We start from the raw sequence: 20,572 nt of genomic DNA on the forward strand, positions 1-20,572 counted from the left end.
TAATTATTGCATCCCGTGTGTCCACTTTTATTTTGTAGACTTCATGTCTCATCCAGCCCCATAAACAAAAACCTAGTGGTGTGAGGTCTGGAGATTTTGCGGGCCAATTAATGGAGCCTCCACGACCAATCCAACGCCCTGGAAAACGTTCGTCCAAATGTTGCTTGATCTGACGAGCGACATGTGCAGGAGCTCCATCGTGCTGTTAGTACATCTGCATTCTAATATTTACAGGAATATCCTCTAGTAGGTAGTTGTCTCCTGTGAGACGATTCTCCAAAATGAAAGGGCCAATTAAATAACTGTCAACCATACCACACCACACGTTTACAGAAAACCGATGTTGAAAATTGCTTTCGACTGTTGCGTGGGAATTTTTGTCCAACCATACATGATAGTTACGAGTATTATTAATGCCATCACGGGTAAATGTAGCTTCATCCGTAAAGAGTATACTCGATACAAAACGATGATTATTATGTATCCACCGACAAAACTCCATACGGTTAGCGTAATCCTCTGGTTGTAGGTGCTGTACTCTCTGTACGTGATAAGGATATAAGCCTTGTTCGTGGAGTGTATTTATCAACCTTTTTTGTGGATGAACAATCACATAAATTCGAAATCAAACGTTTGATTACTGTTTACTGCACACTTACAGTTCAACAAAACGTCAGAATTATTAAATGCCTTTGAGCCTCGAACATGGCACACTTTGATAATGTTAAATTTCAGATATAAGTGGAAAGCCAGATGAGCATTTTTAATTACTCCATAACTTAAAAACAAATGAAAATCAGATAATGAGTTTTTTACATTATTTTTACGTGTAAAATACACTTCTATAGTTTGGTGCGCTCCTCCCGACTCACCCTGTAGATTTATCTGAGAAATATGATAAAGAATCTATAGATGATCATCCGAAAATCACCAAAGTAGCCTACTAGATTGCGTTCCGTTGCCTTATTGTATTATCAGTAATGGAGTAAAACACCACCTTTTGATTGATGGCTTTTTAATGAAGTCTATTTTAGAGAGCCATAGGAAGAACTTCTGGTTATATTTAAATTAAGTTAGATTGGTATAATATGACATCTCATGTCAATATGTGCGTTTGGTCACTTTTTGGCAAAAAAAGATAGCCAAAGCTCTAACTAATATGTGCTAATTTTATTCCTTGTATAATGAATAGTCATAATAATTGTGATGAATACTTTACAATCCATATAAATGAATTAATATATCCGAAACTTACTATACAATTCATACATTCCCAAGATATCATCATATCCTAACCGAATTTCGCCATTTTCATCAGGATCTTGATAATATGGAAACATAATGGAGCTTTTTACTGGTGAATGTTGCAAACCTAATGAATGGCCTAATTCGTGAAGAGCAACGACATAAAAATCCGTTCCATATTCGTTGACAGATTTTTCAGTATCGATCCAGTTTTCGTCAGCATCAAAATGTATATCTCCACCAAGACCATCGTCTTCTTGAGGAAAAAATGCATGAGCTAATATACTGCCAGGACCATCAAAGGGAAAACTGGAAAATATATGAGTGTGAGATAATAAGCTGATGCATCTTCAACCATCGAAAATATATATGCTCACTAACTTATCACCGTGATTTCCACTTCCAAACTGTACAATAATATCAGCATCGGGGGATTGTTTTCTATAAAATGTGAGTCTGCCATATCCGCCCCATTGATCAAGTGCTTTTTGGATGCTTTTTTGAACTACACTTTCGCCAAGTCTTGGGGACCAGTTGGATAAGCTGAAAATTATTGAAAATTTGAGAAAATAAATTTAATTAAAGAACGGCATTATTGAAGATGAAATTGGAAGTTTTGGTAAAATTAATACCTCGAAATAAACTAACAGCTTGTCATAATTTAGGGAAAGTAACGTTTTGTTAGGAAACAAAAAACTTCGAAGCCGTTCCTATCAAAAATAATATTTAGAGTCTTCGAATTCTGAAGAACACGTTAGTTTTCCTCAGAAGTGATTCTTCCACCAAGACTTCAGCATATAAATACTTTACGAAAAGATAGTAGTAGCAGTTTGAAAAAGTTAATATGACGAACTCAAATCGCAAGCATTGAATATAAATTAGTATTTAGTGAAACGTATAAATAAGGTAGTGTCAAAAATATATTGCGTGTTTATTTAATCATAACATTCGAGTTAAGCTATGACTATAAAATAAGAAATCATTGTAATATTCTCACAAATAGCTAATGTTCCTCTTTTGCCAGCCTTCGGGTCCAAGAACGTATCTTTTCTGACGTTTCACTTTGATTATATCAGGGACACCACACCTGGGCATTAACATGAGCTATAAATAAAGAAAAATAATGTTATCCATTCTAAGAATATGGATGTAACTTAACTTATATGGTTTCTGCGTTTTATTACAAAATTAAAACATAAAAAATTAGTGTTCATTGATGCCAAAGTTCTATATACCATTATTGTGATACTAAACAAAATTACCTTCTCAGTTTCTTTGTCAAATTTTCCTGTTTCCTCGATACCACCATATCTTTGCATAACTTTGATTATATCAGATATACCTTGTTCCGTATATAAGGCTTCGGAATCGCCAGTATCCATTTGGAGATAACCGTACCTTTTCATAAACTCTAGCTAAAATATGTGAGAATACCAATTTAAATTCAGCACAGACTAACAAAATGGTAAAATAGGGACCAAAATAATCAATTGATAATGAATGATTTCAATGTACTGAATTAAATCTTTCTAGTTTTTGAACTAAAGGTTAATTTATATTAGTTTCAATTAAGCTAAAAATGAAGAATTGATTATATCTCTAGCATTCATAAATTTACAATCAAATTAAAGAAGAAATGCTGAGTGGGAGAATATTCCGGATGCCTCTGGTGTCACGCTTGCACTTGCACAGTCTTGCGAACCCCCAGCAAATAACCATACGGAGGATACATGTTTATACAACGAAGTTAGGTAAACATCTTTCAAATAGTAACCAAGTCATAGATGTCACAAAAACAGTAAAAATAACATGATGCTTAGATTGGGTTATCGCAAAATTTATATTGAATATAAAAAATCCAATATCTTAAAATTTTGGGCCAGTATATCTGAAGTAAAAGACAATTTGAATCGTCTTCTAGTTCAAGAATTTATTCCCGGTACATTCTCTCGGTGTTCACTGTAGCTAGAGAATAGACGACGCCGACGGTAGACATGACAATACTCGCTGCTAGACCTCGTGCCAAGACATCAAGCGGGAATTCGCTCGAGAAGGTATAGCGGCTCTAAAGGCAAAAATATCGTTCATTGGTTGTACTTGATTCAGTTTATTATTGAGTTTTCGGAAATGAAGTTGTGCTATTATTTTTTTAAAATTTCAATTTTTTCACAATAAAGTATCCAAAAATTAAATCAAAATCGTGACATCTACAAGTATACATAACTGTACGTAACGAAAACACAAAGTTAACAAACTACTTTCTGTCAAAGCAGTTTTTCTGTAGCATGTATAGAGTAGGGACACTACCATATAATTCCTCTCCGTGGTAACCTGGTAATTGATGTATCTTGTGCTCTAAGACCGGTGGTTGATGAGGATGTGTCTACAGAGTATGAGAGCTTGCCTTAATTGGCCGGCCAAGTGGAATGGGGTACACAATAAATTCCTCTAAATTAGTGTTGAACAGTGTAGGCAAGTATTGCGAAGTTAAAGGGTGTGCGGCCAGAAAGAAGATGAAGTTCCTTATCAAAAGTCCTAGTCGACGCCGCTTCACAGCCCATAAAATCAAGAGAATAACCTTCTAAAAGAACCCGATCAGAAGTAATGACCCAAGGAGTGGCTATAAAAGTCACATTTTAAAACGCTGGATGGAAGCATCTCTAAAGTGGTACAGAAATTTAGTATTCCTCATTCCGAGGTCTTTATAGGTGGTTCTCTTGAAAGCCAAGATTATCCTCATTGAAGGCCATAACGAAGGTCTTAATATTTCAAATTGGAGCGCTAAAAGACTAGAGGACGAAGGCTACAAAGTGAGCTATATGTTTGGTCATACGACTATCAGACCACAAAACAGCCTCGGAGCAAAGGAGCAACCAAGCGTGTCAAAAAAGGAACAAGTAACTGAACAAATCTCTAGTGCAAAAGGCACCAAATGAAGGAACTGCTGAAGACAAAAGGGCCTGCAGCAAGAGGAGAAGACAGGGCTCAAATAAAAAATTAGAAATGCGTAAAATATCTCAAAACTGAGGTGTATCCAAAGGAATTTACAACATTCACAAACTGCATAAAGTGAGCTAAGAAGAATATTTGGGCAAGAAATAAGTATTGGATTCATATAAGACAGTCACAACTTCAAATCATGTAGGTTAGTCGTTGACAACAAGCGTGACAGACCAAGAGGGGCTCAGCTGCTCCAAACTGATCTTAAAATTCATTAACTGATGCTTAGAGATGAACAGATACTACATCATTGACGCCAAGATCAACGCATATCACCAGATTGGATGGGGCAGCACCGATAACAATTCGAGAGGTGAGAATTTTTTTGAATATTCAAATCACAAAAATATTCACATTCTTAACAAATGTAACAAAGCTGCATTCATTAACACGGCGATAAAAGAGGTTCTAGATAATAACCTAATAAGATGCTTTCACATCACATACAGTAACAAACTGGCATGTGACAGATTAACCCTTCATGTCTAACCATTTAAGTATCAGATACGATCTGGAGGCAATGCCAACTCACCTAGATTCAATTATAGTTCCAAAACTGACTAATCGGGAGTCGTATATCGAGAGCCTCGAATTGATTCTGAAAGAATCTCCGTGAAACAAAAAAGCGGTAAAGGCACTAGAGGAAACCTCCAGCCAAATACGAAAACAACTGGACAATAAAATCAAATACTGGCAATTGTGCGACAGATATAGCAAACTCAATGAACTCAAGAAATTTAAGAGAAAATTTTGGAGAAAATTTTGTGAGAGAACACATTGGCTAGCCTCAGCACATGGTTTCCAAAAAGTCTTAGCCAAAACTCACTCAAACGGAATTGGACTAATTAAAAAGCCAAATGGTGAATGCAGGAAAAATGAACAAGAAAGTCTAGAGATACTCTCAAAGTTTCAGTTTCCCGGTTCAGAAGTCATTCAAAATGACATATTAACACCAAAAACGTGCAAAAGAGCAGAAGATTAACCAAAGTCGTATCGCCCGAAAAGTAAGTCCACTACAAGTGGCTCTTGACATCAACGATATTGCTCTAATAGCCCTCATATATATAGAGAGAGCTTTTGGTAACACCTCACATCAGTCCATCATAAGGACGTTAGAGGAACGAGAAGTGGAAATACTTATTCTAAACATTTCCACTGCTTCTACAGTAAAGGACTGTATGCAAGGCGGAGTCTTGTATCCCCTACTGTGATCATTGGTAGTGGACAAAATTCACAATAAACTTAGCGGTGTTGGATTACAGTTCTAGGCTACGCGGATGATCTAGTAATAGTAGTAAGGGGCAAGAATAAAGGTATAATCTCTATCCAGATGCAAACAGTCCTAACCACAATCAAAATCTGGGTTAATGAAGAGCAGCTCTCGATAAACTCCTATAAAACCAGACAGTAAAACTAAGACCAATAAATCTTCTAGGATTCTAAAGCTAATACAGCTAGAAATATTTGACAAACTAATTAACCAAATGGATAGCATATTGGACAAAGAGCCTTTTTGAAGTAGTAATTAATGACCACCAAACATAGGTCAACAAAAATCTTCCACAAGCTCGAACTGTATCTCTTTGGTACCCAGATGGTTCGAAGTTCGCGCAAGGATCTAGGCTGGGTATTTCTGGACCAAAGTACAAGTTATTCATATCTCTAGGAACATCACTAACACTAGAGGCCTCTCTAAAAAGTATATCTACACTCTCTCAGATGACTTAGCTGCCTTTAAGGTCCAGAAAGCTATTGAGTGCACATTCAAACTTCTGTGAGAGTGTTAATAAAAATTTGAAAGCACTAGCTAACAAAAACAAAGTAACCCTAATGTAGATTCCAGGCCAACAGGGTATATTAGGAAATAAGGAAGAAAACAGCCTTGCCAAAAAAGGGCCAACGACTCCATACCTTGGACCAGAGCCCTACTGTGACATCAATAACGATTGGAACGAATGGCTAAAGAATCAGATGGTGTCTTACTGGAGAAACAATCCAGCCCTAATACATTAAAAGATTCATAACCATATCAGCTAAGAAGTCTGAAGAGCTTCTCGTAATAACTAGCAAAGACTCGAAACTAGTGATCGGTCTTGTGACAGGTCACTGCCCCCTCAAATATTACGATCGGTATAGCATTTCGCTAAAAGGCTTAACTAAAACCATATAATTTAGGAACCCTCCATAATAATTCGTAAAACATTCAACTGCCCGTTATAGAATTCAGTATACAGTAAGGTCTTTCATGTCAAAGAGTTCAAATAGTTCTAATAATTATTCTTTTGTTGCATTATTGGAATTCTTGTATACATAATAATTGTAGACAACAAGCAATTTAGATATTGGTCTTGAAGATAATGTTAGTTTTAATATGTTTCGAAATTTAATAATATTGGTAATTGGCAAAATAAGCTCTTTTGGAGAAATCGTTTAATATAACTTAATCACTCATAATATTACAAGAGCTTTCAAAGTAACAGATTATTTCTCGAGATGTAATGTCTTATCTAGTTTTTTTTTATTTTAACGATGTGAGGATGATATTTTTTTCGTCCTATATTGTAAGTAACATATTTTGATACTGTTTTGATGAACATTAGTAACAATTTCTAAAAAGGTATCTATTACCCCTGACAACGGATTGTAAGTGAAATTGATAATGGGTTGTAAGTCAACTTGGGCGGTGATAATTTATGACATAGCAGACATGTCTCTTACTCATTTACAAAAAATCTTATATTCATGAAGTTTTAACTACAAACATGGATAATTCCCTCAATTTTTTGTTTCATCAACAACATCAAACTAACTAAATTATTTATTCTCCTTTTTGCTCTAAGTTTTGGATACTTACAAATATCTATAGTTCCTCTATGGAAAGAGTGAAATTGAGTATGGAATAAACAATCATAAGTAAATTAGATTGAGGTTTTAATACAGCTGATTTGTCGTGAAATTACGCCAAAAGCGCAGTTTCTGAATTTGTAGTTGCAGTCGTTTGTCACAAGTATTGATACCTTGTTGCATAGCATACCTGTACCTTATACAAATAAATCATGGAAATTTATTCCAATTTTTTACAATAAACTGTTAGCTTGACGTTAATAAAATAACAATGTTTATGATGCTGTAGAAACCAGTCAAAGCTGTCTATAATTTCATGTGAGAAGTATCCAGTTAAATTTAAAAAAGTATGAATTCTTATATACTTCACAGAATGTAAGTAAAAAGTGAGTGTTTTGTAAGGCGATAACGACAACATCCACGAGAGCGTAGCGTACGTGTTTTATATGGCGATAACGGCAAACCGAAATGTATATACAGGGTGTGATTTCCCGCCCTCCATATCTCCTTAACTACATAATGTCGTTATTTGCTGCCAATCTAGCCATTATTAACAATCATATGTCAATGCCCTTGTGGTCGCATATCTCCCACGTCGCTTGTTTGGTGGTCATTCGCAATGACATATCTCCCGTACGTCACGCTCCTGTCGATGTCGATAGTATACGTAAAAGCAGATTTTGCAGATAAAGAGCGTAACTATTATTTGGAAGGGCTGAGAAGATTGAAGCATTGCTTTTCTTATATTATAGTGTACAGACTTGAAGAAAGCTGTGTTGAAAAATAAAAATTGATTATGGAAAAAATGTGTTGTCGTAAACTTTTCACTCAATATCGAATTTTCAGCTAATTATTAGGAAGTAATAGTTTATATATAATCAACTCAATATTTCTGCTCCTATATGTTTACAATAAATTTTTTTATTCCATCGTTTTTAGTTTTTATATATATTATTTTTACATATTCAACAAATAATTGTGGCTTTGAATTGAGAGTGAGTTCTATACTACCTATCCAATATTTGGTTCTAAAACAGATAACTTAGATTGTGATATAGTATTTTTGGCAGTTGTCCATTTTTAACTTAGAAGTGATACTCATTCTGAAGCTAACAGTTTAAAATATTATTTGACACATGAATTTCATAATTAGTATATAATGTTGGTTCGCAATGTCAACTTTAATTATTGAATAATCATAAAAAAAGAAAGCCGTGAAATTTGAAGAATTTAGCAATGGATCTGAATAAATAGTAATCTGATGGTGCAAGGTCTAGACTAAATGCTGGATATGGTAGGAGCTGAACACCAACAAGTCCCTAAATGATTTTATTCCCCCTAACTTTTGCAGTATGTGGTTAGTTAGAGCGTTAGATAGTGCTTAGTTAACCGCTTAATTGCTATGGTTGCTTCAAATTTCGTATTCATCGCCCTCCATACTATTTATTATAAAAACGTATTGCGTCGACAATAAACAAAGAGAAATTGATCAGAAGAAGCAAAAGCGATTGTTTTTTTTATAAAATTACAAACTAATGTTAACAAGTTATGATATGTTTAAATTGAGACGTAGGAATTTTCACAAATGAACACCAACATAACTTATGTATTATTGGTGATGACTATTGAACCCTCGGTTAGAGCTCAACTGAACAAGTTAGTTATGGATAATACACTTTATTCAGAACGTCACTTATTCACAATCATTTTTGTATTACATTATGTAGAGCTATTAATTAGTATGCGACTATTTGATGCTAAGGACGATGCTTGATTGTCACTCGCTATCGATTGCATTTTTAATTCAACTCACAATACTTGAAGGGGGAAATTCTTCAATACACCCCCGCCGCAAAGCAAAGAAACTTTATTTTCAATTTATTCATATAAAAACGTTTTGTGTGTGTAGGTGAATTTGTATTAGTAAATATGATTTATCTCTAAAAAGAAATATTTATTTGAATTTACATTTTTCTATGTACATATTGTTAACCTGATTTATTTTATGTATCTGGATTTTCAATAAGTAAATTTCAAAATAGTAAAAGGTTTTTTTGGAGTTTAAATCCTTTTTTCATTTAAATTTTATTTATTTTAGATGAAAATGTGTTAAAGACTATTGAGAATACCTTACAGTCAAAAGTCGTAGATTCGGAAAATTATATTATGATAAGAGGTGAGATAAACTAATTTTTCTCATTTTTGAATGAATTTCAACTAATTTCACACACGTTGTTGACGCCGCCCCTATGCGAAAGACAACAATTTGTTGCCGAGTCTCGTGAAGCGAACACAAAGGCCGGCACAACCTAAAATTAGGGCACAACCAGATGAGTTTTTGAGAAGCCTACACAAGTGAGAAAGAGAGAGAGGGTTCTCCCTCGATTGAAAAACATTTTCAAATGTGTTATTCTTTGTAACGACTCTAATTTACATGTATAAAGTCAAAAAATACAAAACGAGTGTGTTTTTAATCAGTTTTACACGGTCATTGATCCTTCGAAGCCGGATTAATTAGTTAATTGGAAGATTTTTGTGGCAGAAGGCAGAAATCAACATTATACGAAATAACAGTTGAAAATAAATATACGTAATTATTGAAGAAACAGCTCCAAAGCCGATACCAAGACGATAGTAAAACACGGTGAGTTCTATTTTTATCATTCCTTTTTTTGCAATATCCGTAACGTTCACAGCAGTTTGGGTGCGAGCAGATAACATAATCGAAATATTATTTGCATACATTTATGTCATTTGATTTGATTTCCTTTTTAGAATCGTTTGGGTGTAGTGAAAACAAAAATAAATAAATAAAAAATGTCTACTACAGTTGATAACACAGAGTTTAAACTACTAATAAAAAAACATGGTTCTATCAAAGGAAAATTAACATCCTTTGAAAAATATTTAAAATCTGTTGAAAGTTTGCAAACAATCGTGGAGTGTGTGGAACGGTGTGATTGAGTTAGAACAGAGAATGCGGGATACTGATTATTTATTAGCACATTTTGATGAAATACAAAACGAAATTGATTATATTTTAGATTTAGATGATATGGAAGGGGAATTTTCTGAACGTGAAGATTTTAATAACCGGTATTATTCGGCAACATCGCGTGAGAAAACTTTAATGCAGGTACTTAACCCGAGTTTTGATTATCGAAGTAATTCTAGTGGTCATGGACAGGCATTTGTCCTGATATCAAACTACCAAAATTCGACAGCTCGACGATGATTCATAAATATACGAAAATTAATGAGATCCCAAACTTCCATTTTTTGCGGGCATCATTAATGGGTACAGCACCACAGGTTATTCAAGCGATTGAGTTTTGCTCGGGAAATTATAATATTGCATAAGATACTTTATGCGAACGTTCACGAATCACATTAGTGCCATTCTTAACATGGCTCCTGTCACATCCGAGTCAGCCGAACAAATACGCAATTTAAGTGACAACCTATTCAAACATCTAAACAGATAAAAACAATTAGGTGAACCTACCCAATATTGATTTTCTATCACTTTCAATAAACGACCGCATAACAAAGGTTAAAGAGTTACAATTGTGTCATAATTGCTTGCGCCGAAATTATTTTGCAAATGGAGTGGTTGTAAATTGTGCAATTCAAAACATAATACTATATTACACATAGCAAGAGAAGAATCTAACGATACACAGTTAATCCAGTCGGTAAATTCTGAACCGACCCCTTCTACTTCGGAAACCAATAGTAATTTCGCCACTGCGCATAATGCTATTTTATGCACAGCTAATGTTGAAGTAAGTTATGCGAACGGCGCGTACTCTTTTGTATTGTGGATTCCAATCCAGCTTTGTCACAACAAAGTTCTTTAATAGTATATATTTACTTAAGATTGAAACAAATTTAACCATTTGTGGTATTGGAGAAAAAATTTCTAATTCAATTTATAAGTGTACGTTGAAACTAAGATCTATGTCAAGTAATTACAGTTCAGACTTAAACGCCTTTGTGTTAGACAATATAACTAGCAATTTACCTGTTAAGCCGATTAATCGTAAAATGTAAATCGTAAAATTCCTGCGGATATTCAATTAGCGGATCCAAAATTTGATCAAACTAGAAAAATTGATTTGTTAATAGGAGCAGATTTGTTTTGGGACATTATTAGCGAAGGCAAAATTACCTTAGAGCCTAACGGTCCATTTCTCCAGAATACGCGGCTAGGGTGGATCGTAGCGGGACCTTCCGCTGCCTACTATTCGAACTCATATTCGTGTGTAACCTGGGTAAAACAATTGGTTTAAAGGAGCAGATATCTAAATTCTGGGAAGTGGAAGAGATTTCCAATAATAATGTCTCATTAGTCACGAAGGCAAGTAATATTCAAACAAAACATTGTGACAATTATACGTTGATTTTTTAAACGAATACGAAAATCTTGAGCTCATGATCGAGATAAAACATAACGACTCAAATATACGACCCGATTACTATTTCCCACATCACGGTGTTTTAAAGGAATCGAGTTCAACCACCAAATTCCGTGTCGTGTTTGACGGATCATCCCCATCATCTACCAGAGTTTTAATTAATGATTTAGAAATGACCGGTCCAATAATACAATCCGATTTAATATCGATACTTTTGCGATTTCGCGTAACGTCCTATCGTCGTTTCAGGCGACATTCGAATGATGTATCGCCAGGTGTTAATCGATCCAGAGCAACGTCAGTTACAACAGATTGTGTGGCGATCAAATCCGAACGAATCTATTAAAACCTTCCAATTAAACACCGTAACCTATGGCACAACGGCTGGATCCTTCCTGGCAGTCCGCTGTATACATGAGGTTGCAATAGAATGCGCTAATCAATATCCCCAGATAGCAAATATTCTTAGAAGGGATATGTACGTAGATGATTTGCTTACCACTTTAGATTCGGTTGAGGAAACAAAATATGTAATTTCTAAAACTTCTCAATTCCTGATAAGACGAAGATTCGAACTACGTAAATGGAAATCTAATAATCCTCAAGCAATCAGTGATATTAATCATGCAAATTCCGAAAATTCTATCGAGTTTACCAGAAAGATAATAAAGTTTACTGGGTTTCTGTGGTTATACGACCAAGACATATTAACGTATAAAATATCCACACCAGAAAAATCAAAAAAGGATTACCAAACGTTTAATTCTGTCTCGCATTGCAACGATATTCGATCCACTTGGCCTGGCTAGTCCTTCCATTATAATTGCGAAAGTGTTATTACAAAAACTGTGGATGGAGAATTTGACTTGGGACCAACCGTTACTGAAACATATATTGAATATTTGGCTAGAGTTTTCTTCCGAATTGGACATTTTAAACAGCATCAAAATCGAACTTAAGGTCAATTGTGACCAATCTATTCGTATTTCTCTCCAAGGTTTTTCTGATGCTTCAGAAGCCAGTTACGGAGCTTGCGCCTACCTATTATCAACTAATGCAAAAAATGAGAAAATGATTGTCTTAACTGGTTTCTAAGGTCGTAGAAACTCTAACATTATGTTGATCAAATATTTTGCTGGTCAGACTCAACCATTGTTCTTGGATGGCTACAGACGCCACCCAACTTATTCAAGCCATTTATTAACAATCGTGTTGCGAAATTCCAACGGTCAAGTAGTTATATCGTATGGAGGCATGTGCTGACGAAGGAGAATCCAGCAGACCTGGTATCTCGCGGTCTTCGTCCGAGGGCGTTAATTGATCTCAAATGTGGTGGCATGGCACCAGTTGGTTATTACTTGATCAAACTCAATGGCCTGAAAGTAAATCCATTGTTAATGACTTACCAGAAATGCGTAATTTATATGCGAAATAAAAGCGAACCTGTACTTGTCCAGCTCGGATTATTCTTTTTTTAAAAAATATCCTATTTTGCTTTCTCCACATCATCATCTTACAAAATTAATTGTCGAATTCGAGCAAATAAACCTACTATACGTCGGGCCCCAACAATTGTTGTCTAATCGCGAAAAATTTTGGCCAATTGCCGGACGCAATCTAGCTCGAAAAATTGTAAGAAATTGCATAACGTGCGCTAGGTATAGCTCTAGCAATTTCCAACCCATTATGGGAAATTTGCTTGCTGCACGTGTACATTCATCTTTGCCGTTTGTTAAAGTTGGGATGGATTATTCAGGTTCCTTTTTAATAAAAGATCGACGTGGTCGTAGATGCAAGACTTTGTGGCTGTATTTTTCTGTTTTAGCACACGAGCCATTCCTCTCGAATTGGTTTTATCATTAAACTGTGAAGATTTTTTGCAAGCGTTTAACAGATTTATTGGTAGACGAGGATGTGTTTTCTGACAATGGAACTAATTTTGTTCGCGCAAACAAAGACAACAACTTTATAAAGGCGATGGGTGTATTTTTACAAGAAACCAATGTATCAATCTCAGAATCAGTTACAAATCTCGGCATTAAGTGGCATTTTATTCCCACAAACTCCCCTCATTTCGGCGGGATATGGGAATCCGGAGTACGAAGTATAAAACATTATTTAAAAAGAGTTTTAGGGTCTTATAGTTTATTTTTTTCGATTTTCAAACGTTACTTGTGCGTATCGAATCTGTTTTGGACCGCCGTCCCATAAGTCCTCTCAGCTCTAATCCTGATGGCTTAACCCCCCTCACTCCAGCCCATTTTCTTATTGGAAGATCCTTTTGAATTGTACCGTAATCGTCATTGTGCCACTTACCAGACAATAGACTATCCCAGTTTCAGTTAATACAAAGGGTTTACGAACAATTTTGGAATAGATGGCATCGAGAATTTATAAGCGAATTACAGGAACGAAGAAAATGGAAGAAAACAACTGGAAAACTCAACATAGGCCAACTAATGCTTATCAAAGATTCTAATTTGCCCCCTATGCGTTGGCGACTGCTAAATTTAGTGCTTGGAAAAGACGGTGTTGGACGAGTAGCATCAGTGAAAACTTCCGAAAGTATTGTGTCCAGAGCGGTTCTGCGACTTTGTCCGCTTCCGGTTGAAAGTAGTCCCTTTCAAGGCGGGGAGCATGTTGACGCCCCCTAACATAACAATTTTTTGCCGAGTCTCGTGAAGCGAACACAAAGGCCGGCACAACCTAAAATTAGGGCACAACCAGATGAGTTTTTGAGAAGCCTACACAAGTGAGAGAGAGAGAGGGTTCTCCCTCGATTGAAAAACATTTTCAAATGTGTAACGATTCAAATTTAAATGTATAAAGTCAAAAAATACAAAAACGAGTGTGTTTTTAATCAGTTTTATATGATTCACACGGTATATTTTAAATTTTTTTGTGCATGTTCACTGAAGTTCGCAGAAAACGGGAAAATTTTTTATTATTGTTTTAAGCAAAAAAAATTATTCTTCATAGGAAGTTCTGCCTAGTCTGAAACCTAAAATGCTACAATCAGGAACAATTTATTTTTCTTCATTTTGTTTTAACAGTAGAAACTACCTAGTCATTATTATAGAGCATCGTCAAAAAAAAATATACTTCGAAATGAATATTTAAATCGTGGAATCATGTGTACAAAATTTACAAATAGTGGTGCAACGAATATAAAAAAATGTATTTTGGAAGAAACCAATTTTGTTTTATAGTAAGAAAAAAATATAGCAATACACAATCCCAGAAAAGACCAGTGTGATACCGTCTTGGCAATATATCAGAAGAATTTTACGATTCATATTTTGCCAAGAAAACACGTGGCCCACAGGCTAAATTACGACATGTTAGTAGAGCAAGCGATAAAAAATAAAATTGGTGGTAACAATGGATCTTCAAAGTATATTACTTGATCCCAAGACGGAAGCTTATGTAATGTACTACATATAGAAGCTGCAAGTTCACGACTTTCTGGTTCTTCTCTTTCTAGACATGGTTCTTCATACTATGTGTTAAATTTCGATTCTCATTAGTCAAAGTAACCATTTCCCACATTGAAATATATTTCATTAGGAGTCTGGAAATAGGGATTTTTCCGTGCGTGCGTGACAAATTGTCGTTTTAGGTTTCGACCCACACGGTCATGTGAACACGGAAAAATCCATTTCTGGGAGAGTAATGAATGATACTTTTCATTATACTTATCTGAAAACACCGTAAAAAAGGATGAGAATTAAATTTACAGCTCTATATTTTCAAAATTATAATAATATATCCTAATAGTACACAATCCAGATATTTCTAAAAACATATTAGGATATAGGAGCACAACCCTGAGCTGATTTGTTACCAACAAAATCCACATCGAGATATGAATATGAGTATCAACTTTACAGAGAATGGCGGAATCTCAAAAAAGTTAAAACTGTATGTGATGATATTCTTCTAGTTTATTTTGTTTATTTTAAAGCGAATCCTCAGATGAAAAATATCTACTTGCAAAAGTGATTTTAGTGTTTGGGAACTGTTTTACCATTACCAATGAGGGATGTATTTTCGACCCTGTGTACTTTACCATAAATATCTACATTTACGGCAAAAAAATATGAACAGCAGAATATTATTTTTTGCATACCGGAATCGTAGGGTTACGCCCAACATGTTAGATGTTTTTTGGAAACCATGCTTGTGGAAAGTGGCACTCATTTGCTCACTCTGAAAAGACATAGAAGAATCCATACAAAGAAAAATAGAAGTATTCCTAAAATGGTTCAACCCTTCTGACTTGCAAATACCACCTCTGCGTCATTCCATCAGGAAAATAAAAGCATCTGCGAACCGTCTGCTTTAATATCTTTAATTCTAAAGAAGGAAATACCGACTTTACTTCTGTAATAATATAAATTGTGCGATGTTACTATTAAAACCAACGATTCCTAAATCTACTAATTATGTTGTTGCTTTCAGAAAAGTGTATTTTTTCTCTCTTCAAATCTAATTTCAATTGTATTTTTTAATTAGCGTTGAAAAAAAATCGGAGGTGACCGGAAAAAATGTTCCTTACGCTGTTCTGGAAATGCCATCTTTACATCTTTATAAAAACAGATGAAAACAAGGTTTTTTCATATAAATACTACATCACTTAATAAGTCGTGTGACTGAGATACAGATGGCGCTGGCATTGTCCAGTCCATATGACGCTTATGAAGTACCCGCTTTCAAAAAACTATGTGTAAAATACATGCCATTATTATTAGTAAGAAAAAAGTGACAGCCATGACACACAATTGCTTCCTCATCCACCATATAGTCCAGATTGGCCTCACGTGTCTACTGGTTATTCGCTGATCTCAAAAAAAATGCTCTCCTGTGAAAAATTCATCTTAAATGAAGAACCAATTGGTGAAACTGAATCCTATTTTGAGGCAAAAGACAAATCCTTCTACAAGCATGGCATCGAGAAGTTAGAGAAGCGTCGGAATGATTGTATTGCTCTTGAAAGAGATTACATTAATGAATAAAATCGATTTTTGGCAAAAAATGTGTTTTTCTTGGTTAGTCACACGACTTAATGAGTAGTTTTACTTTGATATTTGAATGTACTTATAATTTATAATGTTGTTATGTCACATTATTGTTCTGTAGATTATTTTTCGCACTGTTTTCCTTGCCCTCAATGTGTTCAGTGTCAAAATCGTATCCCGCATTCTTGTCAGCCTGGCCGATACTTGTTTTAGTTAGAACATTCAACGATTTTCTACCCCAACGAATTCCAACCATTTCTCTTCCAATTGCTGACAGTTTGATTCACCCTGCTTTATGGCCTTAGACGCATAGGCAATTGGAAGGTTAATGTCTAAATGTTCTTGACAAAATACAGCTCATGCTCTTACTTTGATGCATCTGTGATAATAATAAATGGTTTAGTGTAGTTTGGGTATTGCAGACATAAAAGATGAGTTTCTCTTTTAAAGTTTCGAAGGCTTTTTGCTTTATGTTGTACCAATCAAATTTCAATCGCTTCCTTAAGAGTTGGTTGAGAGGTTTTACAATTGTAGCATTTCCACATATCGCCTTATTTCATCAGCTGTTTTAGGTACAGGATAGTGTCTTATTATAACGACTGACAATAATCCTTTGCCGGTAACTTTATGTCCTAACTACTGCGTTTTATAAAAGTTGGCATTTAATTCGATTTGATTTTGGGTTGTGTGATCTGCATGATTCGAGCACATAATGAAGATTTTTTGAGTGATGCTGTTCGGAGCATCCAAAGCCCGAAATGTCATCAATGTACAGAATAGCAGTTTGTGGTGATGAGCGAAAATCCAGACTCGTGAACCTGGAGTAACAGGGGTTGAACTTCTATATCTTCATAAAATTACGAATTGGCATGCATCAAGTATTTGCTTCTGGTCCGTTGTTGTCAGTTGTTCCTTTTTTATTTAAATTAACGGATAGTTCCCTTGATGCGTTACAAACCAAAGTTGTTAGAATATCTCGTATCCCGTAGCATTTCAATTTCGTATCCTCTCTTCGTTTTAATCGTTGTCCTGTTTCTTACTTATTTCATTAATCTCATTATTTGGCTGAATATTATCTTCTGTTTTCATCAATAGTTGCTTAAAATACGATTCCCATCATTCCATAATTTTTGCCTCTTCTGTTAATATTCTACCATATTCATATTTTATGTATATTTCGTCTTATTTTTTACCCTATTCGGAATATTGAATGGTTTCCTTAGCTGTTTCTTTCCAGCTTGTTACCAAAATTTATCGCAACTCGTTCTCATTGCTTCTGCCTCCACATATCCTACGTCTTTTCTCCGTTATCTTGTTCATTATTTCCCCTTCCCTTACTGTATATACCCGTTTAAATTTACTGTCAATTATGGCTAAATCCCTCACTAGATATATTTTCCTCTCTGCATTTCCTGTTTCTTTCTTCGGGTCATGCTAAAATTAGTATGATTTTATTATCATTTTCAATTGGCTAATATGTTGTTTCTTATGCAATTCTATTGTCATTATTTTTTATTGAGGCTCCTATTTGTGAGTACTTTGAACTAGGTCTTTGTGTATTGAACAAACTACGTTGTTGCTGCCCTTTTCGTTCAATGTACACCACTATGAAGTATTATATGTCCGTTGTTCAGTTTGATTTTCCCTTTTTTCTTTGTTTCCGTTAGGTCCAAAATAGAAATTTACGATATTTCAAGCTCATTCTTCAGCTCTATCTTTTTCCATTGATACTTATAGTGTTCTATTTTCCAAGCATTATCTTTTTATCCTTTTTTCACTGTGTTATTTTTATATGCTTGGTGGTTGCTTTGGTTTTTACTCCAGTTTAAATATTTCATGTTCGTTGCAGGTGTCATTTCCATGTTTGCCTTGCATATCTGTCTTTAATAGTTTTGCATCTTCTTCTTCAGCAGCTACTGTAACGATTCCTCTCTAGTTGATCTACTACTGATTCTTCTTCTACCTTTCGTCATTTTACATCCTCGTCTTCGTCGTCTCTTTACATATTCAAGCTTTTCCTTTATTTCGATGTTTGATAAACTTTATTGTTGATCATAATTTTATTTTCCATTTGCTCTTGCATCTTTGGCTGCAGTTGCCTACTCTCTTCCAAGACTTCCTTAGAATAACCCTTCTCAACCTAAAAATGTGTCCACTTCACTTAACAGAATTTCCATGTTCTTAATTGAATTGAATTCCTTTTCTTTATATTTTCCAATTCCTCTAACGTCTTTCATTTCAGTTTTTTTCAAGTTAACGCCTATTTGTTTTAATATTTTTATTACTTTTTCTTCAGTGATATTCTCATTTTTAGTGTTTGTATCTGACTAGCCTTCAAGGATAAGATGTTTATTATTTCTTACTTCTTACTCTAGTAGTTCGTTCCTTTTTTCCTGTTTCATGTCTTTAATCTGTAAAATCTAGTTTTCTTTTTTTTCTCCTCTACTTTTAGAAATAGGTTTTCCAATTTTTTATCCATATCTTTTAATTTTATTTCTATCCAGGTGAACAGTTGCTATGATATAAGCACAAGCCGGCAACACCGGAATTTATTTTGTTGTATCTCCGTCATTTATTACTACATTAAATAACTTTTCAATATCTGTTTCCCTATTTTATGTAAAGAATATTCTATTTTCACTCACCATTACTATTTGAAAAATTATTTCTAACAATACATTTCGATTTTCGGGTAACTTACAGATGAGAAATAAAAATGACGGTTCACACTTTTACACCCAATTGTCACCCAAATAACCTATATTAATTAATTTATTATCTTATAAATGAAATTTGCAATGTTATACATTTTATTGATTCTTCTAATTCTAGTGATATTCGTTCCTTAGATTTTCCTACAAAACCATTAGGCCATTTCTACTTATAAAAGGAGATGATAAAACATTTAAAGAAAAAAGAGCTAGAAATATTTTACTTACAGCTTTAACATTAGGAATCTGACGTGGCCTATTCGATTCATTATAAAAAGGATAGGAGGTCCCAAAATGGAGGGCACAAGTAATAGCAAAACAAAATTTCCACCTCATTTATGATCACGATTGCACGAAGAATTGAGGACAAGTATAACAGATAAAATATAAAACTTAACTATTGTTTTTTTCTCAAATTTCTCAGAATATAACCTTACGACACTAGTTAGTTGTATATGAGATAAGACGACATTCTGGTTGGGTAAAAATCATAGTAGGAATTCCGTGTATGTCGTCTAAAGAATTACAAATAATATTTAAATATTTGATCAGGGGCTCACATGCCTATATTTTGAGGGGAGATTGCTTTAAATGTGAATGCGATGCTCGAAATTTTGAGAAATCTCATATTAGTTTATCAAAAGACTTTGACAATAAGGCAGGTTACATATAACTGTATTCTCAAAAAGTGGAAAAATGCGTTGACGAGCATGCGAACAATTACCAATACGTGACTTGTAGTGGAGCACAGGCAACGCAAAAAATTGATTGCTTGCAGAAGTAATTGCTTGATATGTAAATACGATATTTGAAAGCTCACAAATGTGTGAAGATGTCATAAATAATAAAAAAAATTCACATACCGTTGGCTGCTAGAGTCCCTTCGAATAAGAATGAGTAGTTGATCCTAAAAAGCCATAAACAGAGCAATTGAGACTAACAACATTTATCTTACTACACATTTCTGGCATTTCGTTCTTTTAAAGGCGTATTTCGGTCTTTATCGAGACAATTTCTCAAAAATAAAATAAATATCACATATATTTAAACAAAATATACTCAATAATCAAATTTCGTTAGAAGGTTTTGTTTTTTATTTCAACTTTCAGTTATTTACACATTTATTTTTGTTTGCATTTATTACCTAAATTATTATCGTCTTGTTCCACTCTATTCCCGTAGTATTCACCAGTTGTGTAATCACAGTAATCTTCAGTCAATTCATGGATGGAACGTTCTGCATAAGGATTGTATTTATTCTTTTATTACAAGTTTCCAATATAAAAATCGCTAGATAGTTTCCACACAGTACCATATACACTGTGGATCGTCAATT

The 20,572-nt window shown here is 34.5% G+C and overlaps 1 protein-coding gene across 1 annotated transcript in view; it reads right to left on the minus strand.

Moving 5' to 3' along the window:
* Positions 1-19,933, minus strand: part of LOC130890705 (matrix metalloproteinase-25-like) — a 42,759-nt gene extending 22,826 nt beyond the window's left edge. The window contains exons 1-5 of the mRNA XM_057794938.1: positions 19,465-19,933; positions 2,508-2,660; positions 2,243-2,349; positions 1,627-1,788; positions 1,256-1,554 (exon numbers count right to left, since the gene is read on the minus strand). Coding sequence (XP_057650921.1) covers positions 1,256-1,554; positions 1,627-1,788; positions 2,243-2,349; positions 2,508-2,660; positions 19,465-19,572 — 829 coding nt within the window. The 5' untranslated portion in view covers positions 19,573-19,933. The remainder of the gene's footprint in view (positions 1-1,255; positions 1,555-1,626; positions 1,789-2,242; positions 2,350-2,507; positions 2,661-19,464) is intronic.
* Between the last annotated feature and the right edge of the window lie 639 nt (positions 19,934-20,572).

This window comes from Diorhabda carinulata, chromosome 2 (genome assembly GCF_026250575.1).
Source record: "Diorhabda carinulata isolate Delta chromosome 2, icDioCari1.1, whole genome shotgun sequence".
Lineage (NCBI taxonomy): Eukaryota > Metazoa > Arthropoda > Insecta > Coleoptera > Chrysomelidae > Diorhabda > Diorhabda carinulata.